This window comes from Marmota flaviventris, chromosome 1 (genome assembly GCF_047511675.1).
Source record: "Marmota flaviventris isolate mMarFla1 chromosome 1, mMarFla1.hap1, whole genome shotgun sequence".
Lineage (NCBI taxonomy): Eukaryota > Metazoa > Chordata > Mammalia > Rodentia > Sciuridae > Marmota > Marmota flaviventris.
This window is the reverse complement of record NC_092498.1, coordinates 217,230,423-217,251,130: the sequence shown is the minus strand read 5'-3', so window position 1 is coordinate 217,251,130 and position 20,708 is coordinate 217,230,423. Positions and strand designations below refer to the sequence as shown.

General features: G+C 59.6%; 1 protein-coding gene across 1 annotated transcript; it reads right to left on the bottom strand.

Moving 5' to 3' along the window:
* Positions 1–1,961: 1,961 nt before the first annotated feature.
* Positions 1,962–20,402, bottom strand: LOC114105784 (3-galactosyl-N-acetylglucosaminide 4-alpha-L-fucosyltransferase FUT3-like). The gene is made up of 5 exons (XM_027952349.2): positions 20,394–20,402; positions 18,871–19,071; positions 17,094–17,158; positions 2,905–3,096; positions 1,962–2,865 (listed from the first exon to the last, which is right to left on the bottom strand). Exons 1-5 carry the CDS (start codon positions 20,400–20,402, stop codon positions 1,962–1,964), a joined length of 1,371 nt encoding a protein of 456 aa, XP_027808150.2.
* Between the last annotated feature and the right edge of the window lie 306 nt (positions 20,403–20,708).

The window sequence follows — 20,708 nt, the reverse complement described above, 5'->3', positions numbered from 1 at the left end:
CCTCCTGTCCTTCCCCTCAGATGGGGAGTGGGTTCTAGAGGGTGCATGTCCCTTTTCCAAGACAGCCTCTTGCTGATCCGGTCTCCTGAGGACACATGCTCCCAGATGGGGAGCCCAAAGCACAGCCCTTCCTCGAGACTGGGCCTCCTCCCCTCTTTCCCATACCTCTGAGCTCAGGACCACCTCTAATCCCTGCATCCTTCCCAGACACATTCCCTGGCACAAGGCTAGAGGACACCATCAGAGGCTGCATCCAGGGAGAGCCGCCCAGCTCTTCACTCTCCATGCCCCCCAGCTGCAGCTGAAGGAAGATACTCAAGGTAGCTACCAAGAGGACTTCCAGGAACCCTCAGAGCAGGGGTTGGCAGCCAGGCCCCAACCTGTGGGTGGTCTGCTTGGAAGGCCGTTTCAGAGCCATGGCTGGCTGGGGTCCCCACCCGCCCCCACAGTCTTCTGACTGAGGTTTGGGGTGGTGGATTCCTGCTCTATTCCAGCTGACTCAGCCCAGCCGGGGCAGAGAGGCTGGAGTCCCCAGATGCTGCAGAAACCCACGTGGTGCTTGCACAGGGCCTCAGTTTCCTCCTGGCTGCCCCAAAGACCTGAGACTCAGAGAGAGAAGCTGTTGGCCCTGGGCAAGGGGGAGGATGGGCTCTGAGGCCCAGGCCGGGTCCCTGAGGCTGCCTGCCTTGGTGTGCATACGTGTGTGCAGGCACACCCGCACCCTGCCCGGCCACAGGCACCCAGCCTCCCACCGCAGGTCTCTGGTGCCACCCACCCGGGAACTGGAAACTAAACAGAGCTGCCCGCAGGCCTGGGCTGGGGCTCTCAGAGAGCCCGCCACGCGCACACGCACACTCAGGCAGCAGCGACCAGACCACCGCCACCCAGGGACTGCAGACAGGATCACACACGGATCACATTTCCCCCAGAAGGCTCTGCTCAGGGAGGCACACCTCCAGGTCAGCCTCTCCACGAAGGCACTCAGGGTCACCCAAAGGCCCTCCACACCCCTAGCCCCTTGATCCCACCCGGGTGCACAGCCTTGCCCCAGTGACGTCCACACACAGAGCAGGGGACCCTCCTGGTACACTCAGAGACACTCCCAGGCCTGCCCATTCAGTCCCCTACTCAGAAGACCACCGTGGCACACAGAATCACCCACAGTCACATGGTTGGGACACGTACACTGACATCATACTGAGTCAGTGTCACAGCCAGGCGCACCGTCAACACCTGACAGAATGGAGATCTGGGACACACATGCAGCCTTCCTGGGACCTGACCTCTGTGATGGCACCCCAGCCCCGCCTGGCCCTCCACCCCTCTGCCCTGTGGCCTCCTCACCCTGCCAGAGCCCCCCCAGGAAGCCCCCGCCCTGGGCTAGACTTGGGGCCATGGAGAGGTTGAGAGCAGCTTCTCCCACCCCTAGTCTGGGGTTGGAGCCCCCTGGGTGTGGAGCCTTCCTGGGACTGCAGGGCGATTAGAGTACTTCTGGCCTAGGGACAGTCTCTCCGCCCCTAGATGTGACAACCAAAAATATCTCTGGACATTGACAAGTGTCACCTAGTGGGGACAGAACCATCCTGGACTGAGCCGCTATTCTAGAACAAGGAGGGGACACGTCTGCTTTCTTGAAGCATCACTATCTGGAAATGGTGACAAGATCTGAATACCCCACAGACAGTAATGTCACAAGCCCACAGGCCAGTCACCAGAGGACAGGACCCCCAGGGAGCCCGGTCCCCAGGGGCCAAGTTTTTTTTTTTTGGAGGGCAAGGTCCTGGGCAGCCCAGGTCACCACCAGGCCGGGCTGCTAGCAGGGGCAAGCAAAGTCCCCAGCAGGGGAGGCCCCTGGAGCCCAGCCAGGCCAGCAGAGAGGTCCAGCAGGCCTGGTTCCAGGTAGGAGGCCTCCAGAGACCCAGGTCCCAGCCGGCGCCGGGGCAGGAGGCCCAGCCGGCCAGTCACGTGAACCAAGAGGCGATGCTGGGCACCGTCTGGTACCTGGAGCCCTGCTGCAGCCGCCAGCAGGCTTTGCAGAAAGACAGCGCCCAGCTGCCCGACACGGGCCGCAGGGTCTCCCGCCAGCGGAAGTAGCCCAGGTAGCGCGCGGGGTCGCGGTCCAGCTCGAGCAGGTGCCGCGCCAGGGCCTGGGGGCTGGGGAAGTCCTCCACGTGGATGAAGGCGTCGGGCGGCAGGAAGCGCTCGTAGTTCTGCCGGCTGGGGCCCAGCACCACCGGCACGGCCCAGGCGCGCAGGGCGTTGTTCCACAGCTTCTCGGTGATGTAGTCGCGGTGCTGCGAGTTCTCGAAGGCCAGGTAGAACTTGTACTGCGCCAGGCGCCCCGCCATGGCCTGGTGGGGCAGCTGCTGGTGCGACCGCCCGAACACGTGCACCGGGAGGTGCGCGCTCAGCTGCCGGTAGTAGCGCACCCTGGCCGAGTCCTCTCTCCAGTTGGACACCACCCAGGCCACCAGCTCGGTCTTGGCCGAGAGGTTGAGGCCCGCGGGCTCGGGCGGGCCCGGCCAGGGCTCGAGCCAGCCGTAGGGCGTGAAGACGTCCGAGTCGCTGCGGTAGGACATGGTGAGGTTGAAGAGCCCGTCCAGGGCCTGCAGCTGGCGACAGTGGCTGGGCGACTCCATGCTGAACCACATCCAGCGCTGCCCGGGCGGCCGCGGGGACGGCGGCAGCTGCCTCCTGGGCGAGTCGCTGATCTCCCGGTGGTGCACGATGACAGCATCTGCCCAGGGGTACTGGCTGCGGTTCGTGGTCAGCTGGCAGTCGGCCTCACTAGGCCGCAGCTCCGAGCAGCGGGACAGAGCCACAGGGGTGTGGAAGGGCCACGTCCACAAGAGGATCAGGAGGGACCTGCCGGCAGGGGGACTCCAGGTGGCCAGCCCTGCTGACCTGTTGGCAGTGGGGGGGACAGGTTCCCTGCAGGGGACCTCTGCCCTAGGAGGTCCAGTGGGATTGTCCTGTGACACCCGCAGGTAGGAGTAGAAACTCAGAGCCACCAGCAGCTGCAGTAGCAGCCACCAGAGGTAGTGGCGCCAGGGACAGGACAGCTTGGCCTGGTGGAGCACATCCATGGTGGAGAGGCTGCGGGGAAGAGGGGAGACAGAGGCATTGAGGACAGGGACCCCGCGGAGGGGCACACAGGATTGCCAGAGATAACGGTGGTGGTCCCCATGGAGCCTGCCACGGTGCCTGTTTCACAGATGACAAAACAGCGAAGTGAAGCTGGATTCAGACCAGGAGACCTGGCCCCGTGTCCACTTCTTTCTAGCCACAGGGCAAGGGGACTCCATACTTAGGCAGGGGTCCCAGGGAAGCTCAGGTCCCACCCTGAGCCTACTCTTTCCCAGACTTTTCTCCAGTCTGGAGAGAAGAGTGTCCATTATAAATGTGTCCAGGTACTCCTGGAACCCAGGGCGGAGTGAAGGAGGTTTGGAAGGTCATGCGAGAGCTCACCAGGAAGAGCCGGGGGCAAGGGCACTGCTGGCTGAGGAAATGGCCCAGTGGATCCTGGAGGTGAGAGGGAGCCCAGCAACTCCTGGTAAGGTGAGGAAGTGCCCGTCTGAACTTGACTGGTGCTGGGCCAGCGCTCTGCACTGAACCACACTGCCCACCCCAGCTTGATTCAGCCAGCTCGCCACTCTGCCCTGTGAGGCCATGCAGGGTGATCCCGGGGCCCAGATGTGGCCCTCAGCCCCTCCCCACGGTGGGAGGAGGAAAGTGAGCAGGCCTCGGGCCCCAGGGAGGCGGGGCCGAGCAGGCGGGCAGCGCAGGCTCCCAGTCGTGGGGTCCAGGAAAGGAGCGGCTGGGGGTCAGACAGGAGCTGTGGGTGGGCCTTGTTCTGGAGACAGCCAGTTGGCGATTGGCGCTGTGGGGCCGGAGTGCCAGGGGAGGGCTGCGGGGCCCAGAGCATGGGCACAGGGTCTGGAGATGAGGTCCTGAAGGAGGAGGAGGAAACCCACCTTCGAGGGGTGGGCGGGCGGAGGCTGGGGTGTACAGCTGGGCAGGGATAATGTCCTGGTGCCCCTGTAAACGGCAGAGTGCAGCTGCTGGAGGGACCTGGGCAGGGGCCCTTCTCCTCAAGGAGGGCGCCCTGGGCAGTGTCTGGTACCCAGGGCCACTAGGGGACAGTATGACCCAAACCACAACGGCACGGGCAGTGAGGACAGCCACGGGCAGATGAACCTCAACACGGGTGTATGGTGGCCAGGTGCTCCTGTCCCCTCCAAGTGCTCCCAGACCCAAGACTCCAATCTCTGAGGCGGAAACCAAGACCCCAGCCTTGCCCCTCTTTGCCCCTAGTGGCCCTGGAGCCGTCCACTTGAAGTCCAGAGCGACACCATGGGCCTTCCCAGTCCACCAGGCAGAGCCGGGGGATCCAGACCGGCTCTGCCCTCCAGGCCACTGGCTTCTCCCCTGCCCTGCCCCCGAGCCGGACCAGAGCCACGGGTGCCCCAGGACTCTCCGCAGGTGGAGACCTGCGCATGCACCGTCCAGCGGGGGACTGAGGAGCCCCTCGACACTGTGTCCAAGCAACGTTCAATGTTAAATTTTAAGCCCGGCATTCTCTCCTGGACAACAAAAGCTATTTCAAAATTAAAATAAAAACCAAAATCGGCCCTCAGCATTCGCGATTCACAGGGAGGGAGACTGCCCTGGAGCCCCGGGGGTGTGCAGAACCTGAGTGCCCTCCGCGGCCTCTATGCACATCCAGGGGAAAGCTGAGCCTCGCGAGTGTGTCCTGAGTGTGAGTCGCACGCCAGCTCCCAGACTTAGCGTGATATGCCCAAGCTGGCTTCAAACTCCTAGTCTCAAGCAATCCTCCTTCCTCAGCCTCCCAAGTACCTGTGTGTCTCTGTGCCTAGAAGAGTATATTATTAAAATTATTTTCACTATGTCTTTTTGATTTTTTAAAAAAATGGCAGCTCGGTATGTTGATGCATGCCTATAATCTCAGCAACTCAGGAGGCTGAAGGAGGAGGATGTCAAGTTCAAGGTCACCCTCAGCAACTTAGTGAGACTCTCTGCAAACGGGGGATGTAGCTCAGTGGTAGAACACCCTTGGGTTCAATCCCCAGCACCAAAAATATTGTGTTTAAATATGGTACTAGAAAAATATCAACTGCATGGGTTGGGGTTGGAGCCCGGGGGTAGAGCACTTGCCTGGCACATGGGAGATCCTGGGTTCGATCCTCAGCACCACATGAAAAAAATAAATAAAAATAAAGATATGGTGTCTGTCTACACTAAAAATATTAACTGCATACATGGCTTCCTGTGTGTTTCTTGGGGCTTGGTTCATTGCCCTTTAGTATCTAAGAAATGGAAACCAGCAATAACTGTTCACAACTTGAACTGCACTGCCATGGGAAACATCTAGATGCCACACACGTGCACGGGGCATACAGAAAAAGGCTACGAGCCCATGAGGGGGAACTGGTTAAACTAGGGTCCTTCCCTATAAGGAATACTATGCAGCTGTGAAAATGATCAACAGCACCACACAGGCATAGACACAGGCACACAATGGAGACAGGGTTTGTGGAGGCTGACCCTCCAAAAGCATGGGAACCTGCTTAAGAAACAGTGACCCAAACTATCAGACAAGGAAGCAGTTTTTGTGGGTGTGGTCATAGAGATTGAACCCAGGGGTGCTCTACGACGGAGCCACATCCCCAGCCCTTTTTATTTAAGTTGCCCAGGTGGGCCTTGAACTTGCCATTCTCCTGCCTCTGCCTCTCAAGCCTCTGGGAGGACAGGTGTGCCCACTGGACCTGGCTGGAAGCAAATCTTTTTTTAGGAACCTAGAACTTAGGCTTCATGCCCTGCATGGTTAAAATTCTCCACCTGATACAAGAGTTCCCAGACAGGGCGTTGGTCCCCACATATATATTGAACCCAGGACACTCTACTACTCGGTTAAATCTCTGTCCTTTTTATTTAATATGTTTTATTTTGCTGAGGCTGGCCTCAAACTTGGGACCCTCCTGCCTCAGCCTCCAGAGCTGCTGGGATGACAGGTGTGTGCCACGGAGTCCAAAAACTTTCAAATTTAATTTTTTTTTTCAAATAAAAATTCCCCCCATTCAACAGAACTTCATTACTTTGGACAGAACCTATTCCACACTAGTCACTGAAACATTAGCATTAGAATGAGGTGCGAAATCCACCAGGGTTGGTGAGACACAGGGGCTCCCGGTGGACCCTGCCTGGGTGGAGGGGGAAGGAGGCTGGAAGGAGATGTCGGTTGGGTTGCCAGGATCTTTTCATTCTTTTAATATGGCTACTGGACACTTTGAATTACATTGGTGGGGTAAAACAACTTGGTAGTTCCTTAAAAGCCTCACCATAAACCAGGTGCGGGCCATCTAGTTGTCCCAGTGACTCAGGAGGGTGAGGCAGGAGGAGGGCAAGTTAGTTCAAGGTCCACCTGGGCAGCTCAGTGGGAGCCTGTCTCAAAATAAAAAGGGCTGGGGTGCTGCTCAGGGGTGCATGTGTGAGGCCCTAGTCCACCCGCAGCACCAGGGAAAGGGAGGAGGGAGGGAGGGAGGGGGGAGGGGGAGAGGGAGGGAGGAGGGAGGGGGAGAGAGGGGGAAGGAGGAGGGAGGGGGAGGGAGGGAAGGAGGAGGGAAGGGGAGGGGGAAGGAGGAGGGAGGGAGGGGGAGGGGGGAAGGAGGAGGGAGGGAGGGGGAGGGAGGAGGAAGGGGAGGGAGGGGGAAGGAGGAGGGAGGGAGGGGGAGGGGGAGGGAGGGAGGGGGAAGGAGGAGGGAGGGGAGGGGGAGGGGAAGGAGGAGGGAGGGGGAGGGGGAGGGGGAAGGAGAAGGGAGGGGGAGGGAGGGAGGGAGGGGGAGGGGGAAGGAGGAGGGAGGGAGGGAGGGGGGAGGAGGGAGGGAGGGGGAGGGAGGAGGGAGGGAAGGAGGGAGGGGGCAGGGAGGAGGGAAGGAGGAGGGAGGGGGAGGAGCAAGAGAGCAAGCAGGACTGGAACAGGTCTTGTTCACAAGAGACGGGTGGGCAGCACCCACGTGTCCCTGGCGGTGAAGGACAGGCACCATGCGGTCCACCCTTGCAAGGCAGGTTGGGCAGCCGGGAGAGGGAGGAGGTGCAGGTGCGGCGCTCACTGCCCGTGGAGGGACTGGGAACAGGAGGCGGCCGGAGGTTGTACTTGGAGACGGGTCTCGCTAACTGCCTGGGGGCCTTGGATTGTGACCCAGGGCTTGGGTGAGACCCGCGGACAGCCCAGGATGGACGCTGGCCTGGGCCTGACGGTGCTCCTCCCCACGGAGAGGCAGGAGGGGCCTGGCTGCGCCCTCGGGCTGCTGTGGGGTCTCTGCTGTGGTGCCCAGAGCTGGCCTCGCCACCCTCCTCCCCTGGTGTCCTGCTCCCGTCGGGCGCTGAGCGGCGGCCCCCAGCCTGCGGACGGAGAGCCCCGCGCCCTGCCGCCTTTCCTCTCTACTTTCCCTGCAGGTCCCTGGGCCGAGCTGCCTCAGCATCCTGGGACAACCGGTGTGGCCACGGCCTGACTTTCTCTTTGTCCCCCCACCTTTTATTTTCTGCACTGGAGGTGGGACCCAGGGCCTGGCTCCACCACGGAGCCACTGAGCGCTGTCCCCTCCTCATGCTGAACCTCTGTTCCCCTGGGGCAGTGGCAGCGACCTGGCCTGGTCGGCACTGTCAGTGGGGGCTCCACGGCCCAGAGCAGCCTCGAAGCTGCGCGGTTCCTGCTTTCCCACGGGGGGTGGGGCTGGTCCCACCTGACCTGCAGACTGGGTCACCTGAGAGGCGACTTTGGGGGAAGAGGAAGTGGGCTGCCTGGTTCACGCTCCTGGGTACATTCTGGAAGGGGACAGCCCCAGCCCTGGGCAGCAGGCAGGTGGCCTCTTGCCTGGGTTCCAGCTCTGTGTGCTCGGGCTGTGTGTGTAAGGCTAATAAATCGCCACTGAAATGGTCACATGGGCCTGGATCTTGGTGGCCCCTCCTAAGGCACCAAAAAGTCTTTGGCAGTGACCTTGAGGAAGGCAGATTGGGGGAGGCCGTAAATAGGAGGCCAGGGCTGAGTCCCACCCAAGTTCACACCAAGATATTTTTCCTTGAAAGAGATTGGAAGATACCACTTTGCCGGGATGCCAGAAAAGTCAGAAAAAGCAGATCCAAGATCAAGATGAGCCGCCCCCCAGGCTCCCTCCTATAGGGCAGAGAGCATCTCAGGGAAGAGGGAGGAGGCCCAAGAGGTGACCGAGGTCGAGGGTGGTCGGGTTTTGAACTCAGAACATTACCCAAAGGAAAACCCGGCAGAAACTGCCCCCATACCCTACTCCACCTGGGTCCCCAGGTCCCCAGAGAAACCAGGGGCTGTGACTTCAGGTATCCCCCCACTGCAGGACCCTCCCCTGCCGATTCCCGGGGAGCCCAGCTGCCAGGTGCCGGAGAGGGGCCAGGTCCAGGCTCCCAGGGGACTGCGGTGCCTGGCGGTGAGCTTCCTTACCTGAGGACATGGACGGGCTCCCGGAGGCCAAGGGTCAGCTGCTTCTCAGGGCACTGATGAATCAAAACTAGGCAGAGGAAGAAGGAAGTGCATCAGAGCCACCCTGGCTGACAGTCCAGTCCCCACACCTGTCATCAGGTGACCCAGCTCCGGTGTCAACCAGAGAGGCTTCTCCAATCCGCTGCTGGGCTGCCCAGGGGTGGCAGGGGGCAGACGCACGCTTGGCCCTGCCCTCAGGTGACGCCGTGTGGTTTGGGCACAAGACTAAGTGATCCATAAAGTGACCGGATTGAGCAAAATCACCGGCGTCTCTCAAAGGGCTTCCTCGTGGAGCCGCAGGGGCTCCTCGGGAGGCTGGGGGGCAGGGACAGCGCAGCAGGGCCCCCCACCTCCACCTGGCCAGACCCTGTCCCCTCATCCTCCACATCAGCACAAGTCCAGGGACACTGGAGCAGAGGCCACACGGCACGGAGCCACGTCCAGGGTTCAACGAGGGAGAGTTTGTCAGCGCAGAGATGACCGGGAGCCGTGCGGGGCAAGGCACAGAGGGAGGGGTTCGCCTGCCGACTCGGCTGTGCCATGCTCTCGGCAGGAGACCCCGAGGGGGCTCTCGGGAAGGTGTCCTGGAAAGCACCGGTGTCCGGTGTCCGTCTGTACCAGGGCAGTGGCCAGGCCCAGGTCTCAGAACCCATCCAGATCCCTGCAGAAGCACGGGAGAGCTACCTCAGCTTCCTGGCGTGGGGGAGAGAATGTTCTGGAAGTCTGGTTTTGAGAGAGGGTGGCCCTAAGCCCTGTTAAGGTCATCGTGGGGACAGAGTCTATGCAGTCCTCGATCCAGCCGGGAGATAGCTCCCCTTCCCTGCTCCAGAAGCCATCTTGGGGTGCTGCTGCCCGGTCCCACGGCCTCCTTCCAGCCTCCTCCAGGCCAGAGTGCTCAGGAGGAACGGCCGCTCTGGAGGGTGCGAGTCCGAGGCCGGGTATTTGCAGAAGAGGCGGGCCCGTCTGATCCGCGCTCCCCTGGCTGACCGCGTCAGGGCTGACCTCCTGAAACATAACTCATGAGCTGTCCGACCAACTGCCACTGTGTCCTGGGCCCCTGGCCAAGTCCGAGGGACAGGCTCGCAGGCTCCCTTCGCAGCCACCTGCTCCTGTGGAACCCGGCCAGGAGACGGCCCTGCTCCACGTTCCCAGGCCAGCCAGATCCACCCAGCGGTCTCTGCAGGCACCGCCGACCTCCCACCGTCCTCCCACTCCTGCCTCCGGCTCCAGTCCCAGTCCCCTCCAGGGTGGCGCCCAGACGCTCCTCCAGGGAACCTCTGCTGTGCTCTAGGCTGCATCCGACTCCTCTTCCGGCTCCCGGGGCTGCCTGCGCGTCCCCATCAGAGCCCAGGACACACGGTGTCACTTCCCCTGCTGGGCTGCTGTCCTGGGACACACAGAAAATGAGGAATTTGGATCATATCTCTAGGATTCAAAAATCTGAAAGTAGGTCTTGAGTGAGGGCCATGGGCTCTGCTTAGGTCACTCTGGTGACCCAAGACTTTCTGGCAAATCAGTGAGACCCTGTCTCTAAAGAAAATAGAAAATGGGGCTGGGGATGTAGCTCAAAGAAAGAAGGGGGGGGAGGAGAAGGGGGAGGGGGAGGGGGAGAGGGGGGAGGGGAGGGGGAGGAGAAGGGGGGAGGGGGAGGGGGAGGGGGAGGAGAAGGGGGGACCCACAGCGTGGGGCGAGAGCCAGAACCTCAGCAGTGTGTCTGCAAGTGTGTCAGGTGGTGTGAATAATAAAGTTTGTGGTCCGTTTCCAGAATATAGTCCTTAGCCTTAATTGGGATGTAAGATCCGACTGTAGCCCCCCTTTGCCTGCCCCGAGCTCCCCCAGTCAGGACAAGGGGAGCACTGGTTCCTTGAGAGCCGAGGCTCTGCCACCTGGGTGCACCTGCTAGCCAGGTTCTGCGGGTGCCTCTGGCAGAGGTGAAGTTTTCTTTGTCTCCGGTTTCCAAGGCGTCTGATTTATTGCTGCCCCTCAGTACTAAGGATTCTGGCCTTCAGCACGGGCTCCATACCTCACCTGGGCGTTGTGGGAACCTCCTTTCTTAGAAGAGATGCAACCTGGGCTGGGGAGGTGGCTCAAGGGTAGTGCGCTTGCCCGGTGGATCCTCAGCACCACATAAAAAAATAAAATAAAGATGTTGTGTCCACCGAAAACTAAAAAATAAATATTAAAAAATTCTCTCTCTCTCTCAAAAAAAAAAAAAAGAGATGCAGCCTGTTGCCTTGTTGCGGTGGCCTTGAAGTGGGGGGAGGGGGAGGAGAGGAAACTGCGATCCCCGAGGCTGGCAAGAGACCCCAAATCAAAGTGGGGTCTGTAATTCTAGCGGCTCAGGAGGCTGAGGCAGGAGGACGCGAGCTCAAAGCCAGCCTCAGCAAGAGCCAGGTGCCCAGCAACCGGTGAGACCCTGTCTCTAAATAAATACAAAATGGGGCTGGGGTGGGGCTCAAAGAAGAAAGAAGGGGGGGGAAAGGAAGGGGACCAACAGCATGGGGCGAGAGCTTAAGTGACAACCTCAGCAGCCAAGTAACCCCGTGCAGGGACCCAGGCCCGAGAACCTGATCTAGGCCCAGCGACAGGAGGAGCAGTGCCAAGATCCCCGATGGACAAGTCTTCTTTCCCTTCGAAGAGTCCTAAGCAGGGAAAGTAAACAGCGGTGAAGTGGAGTGACCGGCCCCCACCGAGAATGAGTGGCCCCCGTACCTTGACTTTGGTGCCCCCCATGGCTGCACACTGTGTTCCTGGGGTTCCCGGCGGCTCCGGCCCTCTCCTCCTCTGGGTCGTGCTGCGATTGCGATCGTCTGTGACAGGCTCTGTCTCACCTGGGATTTACAACACGTCGGGCTGTGGCTGCGACCTGGGTCCTGCAGGCTTTGGGAGGGCACCAGGGCCAGGCCCAGGGTTCTCCAGTTGGCTGGACCCTGTTGGTCCTTGAGTCTGAGTTTTCCTGCAGCCTCCACTTGGGTCCAATCAAGACTGTGTTTAAGGAGGAGGAAACTTGCCCCAGGGAGAGAATATATATATATATATATGGATGTTATATATTTATATATTCCCCCTTAAGACATTAATGGGGGTCCATTCTCTTCTGTACAAATTTTTAAAAAGAACATGCAATGAGTCAACTTTGACAGACACCCCAAATATATGTGGAGATACATACATCTGTGTAGATCGATGCCTAGTGTCCACCTACCCACCTGTGCCCAGGGGTGCACTTTACCCAGAGGGTGTTCCCTAAAGTGATCTGTCGTGATAATCTCCTCTTCAGATTTATAGAGAGAGAGCAAATTTTAGGAGGGGACTTATTTAGATCATTTGCAGTTCTGTAAGTGGATAAAGGTAACCTGTTATCCATAAGATATCTACATAATTTGGGGTTACTTTATACACTGGGGTGGAAATCTAGGTGTAATTTTAAGGATCATAAGGAGATCATAAGGAGATTTGTTTAAAGGTTGACATTGTAATGGAAGCATTTCCCCACTTTTTCCATAAGAAGAAGTTAGGAGCTCTCATGTGTTGTTGATTCGTGCTTCAGATACAGCGCGTGTTGGGTTGTTTAACAGGAGCTGGCCTGAGGAAAGCCTGCCTCTCAACCACTCCATGTCAGGATGGCTCCGAAGTAGGCTGAACTTAGCTCATTTTAAGTTATATTTGAAAGAGACTTAATTATTATTATTATTTTTTTAATTTTTGGTACTGGGGATTGAACCCAGGGGCACTCGACCACTGAGCCACATCCCCAGCCCTATTTTGTATTTTATTTAGAGACAGGGTCTCACTGAGTTGCTTAGTGCCTTGCTTTTGCTGAGGCTGGGTTTAAACTCGTGATTCTCCTGCCTCAGCCTCCCAAGCTGCTGGGATTACAGGCCTGGAAAAAGATAGGTTTGTTACCAGGGCTGGGGATATAGCTCAGTTGGTAGAGTGCTTGCCTTACATGCACAAGACCCTGGGTTCAATCCCCAGCACAAAACAAAAACGAACGATAGATTTGTTGTTGTTGTTGTTGTTGTTGTTGTAAAGATGACTGTCATCTCAAAGTAATGAAGAGATATAATACAAAACTAAGTAAAGGTTTGGAAGAATTATAAAAGGTCTATATGATTGTAAGAGAGTTTTAAAAGAAAGTCAAGTTTATAAAGGCTCTCATATGTGATAGAGTTGATAAATTTCTGAATCTTTGTGGAGACAAAATAGATACCAAAGATATATTAGTGTTATTATAGATTATGTTTTTTGGTTCAAAGCTATTATGCAGATAGAATGTTTTTGGTTTTGTTGATTTCCTTTTGTATCTTCCTTGTAGACCTTTATAAGTTTTGCCCTTTATCCCAGAGCAACAGTTAACTTGAGATAGTAATCTTCACCTGCAGAACAGAACAGGATGTAAGGCTGACTTCCAGTACTAATATTAACCCCAGTTAAATGGGAGGGTAACTATAAAATTATAGCCCTAAAGTGACTGGTTTAACTGGCTTGCTGGATGTTTAAAACAAAAACTTGGAAACCAAAGACAAGGAAGTAAAAGGGCCAAGGAAAGAGTAGCTAGTATTTTGGCCCTTGTCCTCTAAGGTCAGCCAGGACCCAAGGAAGGACAGGACCCCTCTAAAGGCCCTACATCTCTGGTGAGCCACCTGACCTTCCGATTAGGAGGATTGAAAGGACCCTGGAAAACAGGAAGGCAATCAGTGCACATTCTGCAGAGAGGAAGGTCACTGGAGAGGGAAATGTCCCTGATGCTTCCAAGGGAAGCCACGTGTGGTCAGCAAGACCTTGACCCATCCAGGCAGGTGGCACAACTGGTAGAGGAAAGCTAAGGGAGCCAAGGGGCTTCTCACTCATTTCCAAGTGTGATCTCTGAGGCGGCTCAGCTGACTCTTAACAACAGCTAGAAAAAAGATCAAGTTGGACCCACTTGGTCTCGGACACCTGGCAGGAGGAGGGCATAACCAAAGTACAGCCATACCTGGGCATTTAAAAGAAAAGACAAGGGTCCTTAAAAAAAAATTGGTTGTTGATAGACTTTTATTTGTTTATATGCGGTGCTGAGACTCGAACCCAGTGCCTCACACAGGCCAGGCAGTGTGCTACTGCTGAGCCCAGCCCCAGCCCCCACAATAGTCCTTTAGAGTAACTAGAGATGTACGTTTGTGACAGTCCTCCCCAAAGTAAGCAAAATGGGGTGGTCACAAGGGAAGGGGTTTCACAGGGGTTCCTGATAAGCCTCGCCCAGAGCCGTCAGTAACAGGTCTGTTCTGAGGGAACTCGAGACCCCCTGCACCCCCACCCCACCCCTGTGATTCCTGTGAGCTGGACTCCTCCTCTGCACTCTGCCCTTCTCCACTCCCAGCCCAGCACGTGGTTTTCACCAAGTCCTAGAGAGGAGGCAGCTTCACTGAGGGGAAAGGACCTGACCCAGTGCTCCTGACCACAGGGTGGCCATCCAAGTGCTAAAGGGAAGAACCCATTACCACGGGAGATTTCCACCTCAGAAAGTTCGAATATCCAGGAAGGATGGCAACCCCAAAGGGCACGATAAAATGGAATTAAAGCATAAGAGGAAGAAGGGAGGGTTTGGAAAAACAGAAAATCGGTGTCCGGCTTCCAAATCCAGTGTCCAGCCTGGATTGGATCCCATCCTAGCCGTTTTAGCTATAGCCCTTTCCACCAGGCGACCAGCACACTGGTTTCATTAAAGAGGTTCGTGGCATAAAAGTTAACTAGTGAGATCAAAATAAAACACACAGACTCAGTTACCTTTTTCTATGACCAGGTCCGAGATGGCTCTCACCTCCAACCACCCGGTGGGGCAGCAAGGCTTACTCAGGGCTAGCAGGAGAGAGGGAGAGCACGCCAGGGAGTGGCCTTTTATTGGGGAACAAGAAATTCAGGGGAAAATTCCATCCAATGAAGGTCGAGGGGGGCAGCATTCCAAGGTCAGGGTCAGTGATTGGCCTCAGGGCCAGTGGTCAGTCACACCCCAGCAGGGACAGGCTCTGGCACCTGGAGAGGGTGGGGAAAGCTCGGACACAGTTTGGCCAGAGCGCCTCACACCCAATCCCGGAGGTGCCCAATCACGTGTGAGAATGGCTCCCCACAGCCCTTCCCTTTGCCCGCCCACTTTAAAACTTTTTTTGTAGTTGTAGAAGGACAGCGTGCCTTTATTTTATTTCTTTAACTTTTGATGATGATGATGATGATGATGATGATGATGATGTCTGTGATGGGAAGGACCCAGCCAGCGCCTCGCACGGCTCCGCTAGGCACGTGTCTGCCCCTGAGCTACAGGCCCTGCCCCGCCCCAATCTTAAGATTAGCCAATCGCATAGCCGGTGGCCCGAGCTCCTCCAATCAGGGAAGGGGCGGCGCCGGGCTGGGCTCTGAGCAGGCGCACTGTGGCCGCAGGTTCGCCGCCCGCCCTGGGGAGTGGACGGCTGGCCACCGGCTGCCCACCGGCTGCCCAGCGCCGGTTGGGAGTCTGCGGCCTCCGTGTTTCTAACAGCCAAGGCGCTGCCTTTGGCACCTGAACGCGGGGCGAGGGTCTGCTCGTGCGGAACTCCCACTCCCCACTCTGAGCGTTGCGGGGCTCCTGCGGGCTCCATGGCAGCTGTCGGCAGGAATGAGCTCCCCACCGAGCGGGGTCCGGGCAGCGTGGCCCTCCCCTGTGCTCAGCGCCACCTCCAGACACCGCCGAGGCGCCACGGGGAGCTCCACCTGTCCTGGGCCAGGCCAGGAGGGTGCCGGCAGGTCTCTGCCTGGGAGCCCGGGGCAGGCCCGGACGGGAGCCGAGGGCCCGCCTCCCCCGTGCCTGCCTCCTGCGCTGCGGTTCAGATCCGCTCTCTGTCCTGCGGCCAGATGGTGCGGTCTTGGGGGGTCCCCACACCTGCGCTCAGGACCCCGAGCCCCTGGAGTCCCCTGGAGCAACATCCATCCATCCGTCGCCAGGCCCCGGGTAGGCGTGGGCTGGGGCAGGAGCAGCCAGGCCTGGGGTCTGACAGCGATTTTCCGTGTTCCAGCCCCTAACCCTGCCCAGCCTCCCGCGGCTCAGCCCCGCGGGGCACGGAGGCTGAGGACCTGCTGCACAGGGATCGTGCTCCCAGGTTGGCTGCCACAGCCAGCCCTGCCTTGATCCTGGGAGGAGCCCTGAGCCCCAACTAAGCACCCACCCAATCTGAGCCCCCAACCCAGGCTGGGCTCCACACCCAGCAGAGCCCCAATTGCAGAGATTTGGGTCGCTGGTAACTGGGTTCTGGGAGCATTGGGATCTCTGATTCTGCCCATATTGCCCTCTCAGCCATCCTGTCACTCCACGGTGACAACTGAGACAACACACGCTCCTTGGACAGGGCTGGAAACAGGTGGGGTCTCAGGTCCTCCCACCCAAACCACCAACAGCCTCCATGGTGGTGGCCGACTTGCCGGAGCCAACCCCAGCTGCACAGCCAGCCCGTGGCGCGGCCTCCCAGACCCGCAGCCTGTGGCCCCTGCCTCACGTGCTTTTTCCTCTGGCTTGTGTCCTGGGCCAATTCTGGGGGACCTTCCTGTGCCATTGCCTCTCCTGAGCCCTGGTCACAAGCTGGGAAGCAGGGTGGGTGTAGGTGGCATTCGGATCAGGCTGCCTGGCCTTGGAATGCCGCTGCCTACTGGGTCCCAGCCTTTGGGGTCTGAGGAGTCCCCACCCAAGCCCCCCGGGGAACTGGAGCTCCCCCTGAACGCGCTGTGTGTCGGGAGAGGTGTCCTGGGCCTTTCTGGGCAAGGTTCTAAGGCAAGCTTATCTGGCAGAGGACAGGGCCAGGGCCCAGACGGAGGGACCAGGACATCTCTCTCAGACTCAGGACGAGCGAGGACTGGCTTTCAGGATGAGGCAAGTCCAAGTGCACCCCCTTTCTGGGGTCTCTGCCCTCCTTAGACCCCCAGTGCCTCATTTGGCCTGGGGAGGTGGGCAGTGGAGTCCCAGCCTGCTGGAACGTCCATCCCCTGGGCCTTGGGCTACCAGCCGAGGGGGACGGGCGGCTCAGGAGGAGGGGAGGGGACCCCGGCCGGCTGGGGGCCGTATTCCACCTGTGCACCTGGGGCAGGGCAGGGCAGTGGGGCTTGGGGACGATGCTTAGGCCTGGGGGGCACACTGGGGATGCCCTGGTGGCAGGGCAGGGAGCCTGCCTTTGTGGGACCCACAGCGGGTGGCCAAGGTCTTCCACGCTTCAGAAAATTCCAGATGGAGGGAGTTAAAGAGAAGTTGGGTAAGAGGGAGATGCTGGGTCCTCAGACACCGGTCCAGGTGGAGGCAGTGACCACAGAGCCCCCGGGGCTTTGGGGGGCAGCATCGGTGCCCTGCTCCATGCACTGCCAACCTGGGTGCAGCCCTGCCCAGCCTGGGAGGAAGCCCAGGCCTGGCCTCCAGGCACCTCCCCACCCTCGCAGCCAGGTGGAGGGGAGAGGGGCCCCAGGTGTGTGGTGTGGGTGGTGGGGTAGCGGGAGCCACAGCCGGTGAGGCTGGCTTACGGGGCCACCAGCTGTGGGCCGAGGCACTGCAGCCCCGGGCCCTCACCTGCCCAGAGCCCCGTCCATCCTCCCGCCCAGCCCACTGAAGGCTTTGCGGTCCTCCCTGAGGACCTATTGGGAAGATGGGAGAAGAGGCTCAGAGAGCATCTGGAACTCTGCCACCCGCCCCCAGCCCTGTCTCCCTCGGCAATTCCCCAGGCCCAGAATGTTCCAGAATGTTCCGGAAGTCCTCCTTTACAGTCCTGATTCACCTGCAGCCCTGGGTGGAGGGATGGAGTGGAGGTGGAGGTGGGCTGGAGCCAGGGCCCGTCTGACCTCAGAGCTCTGGACCCTAAGAGCTTTGGAACAGACTTTGATCTCCGGCAACTGTGTGACCTCCCCCGAGTCCCTGCACTTCTCCGGGCTTCTTGCAAGCAAGATGGAACCAACACCAGCTTCGTGAGGGTCTTTGCCTACCCTCTCTGCAGGGCAGATTGTGGGCAGGGGCCAGGAGCCCACAGGTCTGAGTCCCTGGCTCTCTCTGGCCTCCCCTGCTCTTCAAGTGGTGTGGGGGCTGCTGAGCGGAGGGGAGCAGGGACGCCCAAGGTGACAGAAAGCTAGCATCCCCTGCCACCCGCCCCCGGCCTTTCCTCACCCCGGGCCCCTGGCACGTCAGGGTCTGCCTGCCCCTGGCACCCCAGCCGCGCTGGGTTCAGGCGGCTTGAATTTCAGAGGGTGGGTGAAGAGGCGGGGGCTGGACACGCTTCATTTTCCAATTTCTGTAAATAAAAGCTGTGGGGCCATCTTTTGTCGACTGGAAAAAAAGCCCATTGCAAAACGGTGTGAGAAAAAACAATAGCGTGTAGGTGCTGGGAGAGGATTCCAGGGAGCCGCAGGACAAAGGGCCTTTCTCTCTTTCTGGAAAGGTTTTGGGGAGCATGTGACGGGGAGGATCAGAAAAACCAGGGAAGGGATTCTGTGAGAAAGAAAATAGCTGTAGGGAAAAAGAGGTTAAAAAGGATCTTTTTTTTCCGTGTGATTTGGGGGGATGTTTTCAAGTCTTCTGAGACACCTGTCACTCCACCAGCAAAAAACAAAAAATAGAGCCAGGAGTGTTGGTGACGAGGTCTCCAGGCTTGGCCCCGTGGGGAGCATCTGGAGATGCCATGTGCAGAGGGCGTCCTGAATGTGCCCCCGCCAGCTCTGTCCCATTATAGTTCTCTGGAGAGTGGCAATTTCCCCTATCCAGGCTCTCAGAATGTTCCGGAAGCCCTCATTTACAGTTGAAACCCACCTGCAACCACTCAGCTCCCAGGCAGCTGCAGCCCTGTTCTGCAGGGTGAGAGTGCTGGGGACTTGATCTTGGAGCCAGATGTGGAAATTTCAGGCCGCAAATTGCCCATCCTCAGCTCCAGTTCCTCCCAAGCCTCCAGTGACCTCAGATGCACAATCATGGATCCCGAGGCATCTCTGCCTGTGCCCCTATGGTTTATGCCCCAGGACCTTTGCATGTACTCCCTAGAGCCCTTGTGCCCCCACTGCCCAGATGGCTCCCTCAATGTCCCCCTCTGGCATCATTTTAATTCAGAGGGTGTCCCCCCAGCATGCCTCTGCCCACCCTGGCTTTAGCTGGCTCCCCAGCAGTCAGTACTGCCTAGCACTGGCACGGGCCGGGTGCGGCTCAGCGGCAGGCGCTTGCCTAGCATGTGTGAAGGTCTGGGCTCCATCCCCAACTGTGCAAACAAAACAAACACAAGAACAAAGGGACAGACGGCACCTGGAATTATTTGCCCAACTCATAAACCAGGCGTATCGGCCTATTGTCCCCGGCCTGTCTCCCCCACCAGGATGTCCACCGGAGGGCTCTGTTCCTGCAGCGCAGGCCGACGACCCGGGGGCCACACTCGGTGAGGAGGAGCCAGCAGCCGATCCGCCTGCGCGCTGCCTGCCCGGGTCAGGCCCAGGGGGCGCAGGCCTGGGCTCCAGGGGTCCCGGCACCCAGTGGGTGCCACATAAAGGGCAGTGCGGGGCCGCGGGGATGCGGGCTGGGCGGCAGAAAGGCCCCGGGGGGCTCTGTGGACCCCGTGCCAGGTCACGGCCTGCCTCACAGACACCTCCAGGTGAGGTGTCCCCACCCAGGGCGACACGGGGCGGCGTCCGCGGGCCCTGGATAGAGGCCTGAGGCAGGCGCGGGCAGGCAAGGAATGCTCTGGCCGAGGAGGCCCCTTGGAAGTCAGGGCGGCGGGAGGGGGCCGCTCTGAACCTCGGGCTTGGCTGGGGATGTTTGGACAAGGCAGGCGGCCAGGGGTGTCATCAGGGCTAAAATTAGCCTCCGTTCCCGCTCAGCCCCTCCCCGGCCAGGGGGGAGGCTGGGCGCCCTCGTCCGTGGGCGCTCGGGAGGCGGCAGGCACCGGCCCAGTGACCTGGGGCCGCACTCTTGTGGCAGTGCCCTCACCCCCATTTCACAGGTGACAGAGCCGAGGCTCAGAGAAAGCCACTGGCCGAGTCACGGCTCAGGGGGCAGAGCTGGGACGGCCACCCCGGACGCTGCCCTCCAGGCTCCCGCAGGGAGGTGACAGGCACGTGGTGAGCGGGCGGGGGACCCTCTCGCCGTCCCCTCAGCATGTCAGCGACTGGTTTTTCTGACCAACTTCCCAAGAAACGCCTGCTGGCCTCGCGACCTGCCAGGGACCCGAAAGACCCTGGCCTGGGCCCAGGAAGGCCAAGGAGCTGCCCAGGCGCACAGGTGGCCGAGCATGAAGACGTGAGACCCAGCGGCAGGGATGTGGCCTCCCCAGGAGCCCCAAGGTCCAGCAGCTAAATGGGGGCACACGTCAGCCGGGTCCCGCTCCCCGGGGCCCTCTGAGGGTCGGTGGTAACCAGCGGCTGTGCTCTGGGACTCGCCGGGCAGGGCTCTCAGCGTCCCCAGCAGGCGGACAGACGGAGCCTTCATTTACAGTCCAGCTGAGCTGGCCCCTGACTGTTTGTAGGTCGGATCCCTTGGCTGTGGGGACTGTCCCCGCGAGGGCAGGTGCTGAAACGGGGGTGGGGGAGGCACGTGGGCCCCGGGTGACTGGGGGGGACCAGCCAGGAGGGGCCGCGAGCTCGGGCCTCCCCCACCCCGCCAGGGCTGCAGCTACTTCGGCCCCGTCCTGGCTCTTCACTGTTCATGCGGTCGCTGGACAGAGTGGGCTGTGCACCTGGGGCCCCGCAGGGTGGCCTCGCGTGGGGGGCGGAGAGCAGCGAGGCGGGAGGGGCCGGCAGGGTCCAATCTGGGGCACAGCGCAGAGCAGACCTCCCCTCCCCAGCCTGCCATTTCCTTTCTCCTGGAAGTGACAATTGGGGACAGCACCTCTGGAGGCCTTACCTGACCCATGCCCACTGGGACAGGGTTGTCCTGAGCCGATGACCTCAGATGCAGGGGGCTGCTCCAGCCCTCCTGGCTGCCCCGTCCGGGGAGGGGCAGGGCGGTGCCCAGCTCCCCAGGTGGCAGGTGGGACAGGCGCGGTGCACGGGAGCCTTCTAGGGTGCACGGGAGCCTTCTAGGGGCCACGGGGCTCAGCCCAAAGAGGGGCCTGGTGACCGTGCGAGGACCTACCTCTGAGCCCCTGGCCCTCCCGTTCTCTGCTGAGCCGCCTCCGTCCTCTTCCTCCCCTGGGCAAACTCCCACTCAGGCTTTATC

What these genes read in the sequence shown, in the direction of transcription:
- LOC114105784 (XM_027952349.2), bottom strand. An exon ending in GCCCTCCGGTGGACATCCTG is followed by an intron (nt 17,159 to 18,870) that starts GTGGGGGAGACA and finishes TCTTCCCAATAG; the next exon opens with GTCCTCAGGGAGGACCGCAA. An exon ending in ATGGACGGGGCTCTGGGCAG is followed by an intron (nt 3,097 to 17,093) that starts GTGAGGGCCCGG and finishes TCTTCCCCGCAG; the next exon opens with CCTCTCCACCATGGATGTGC.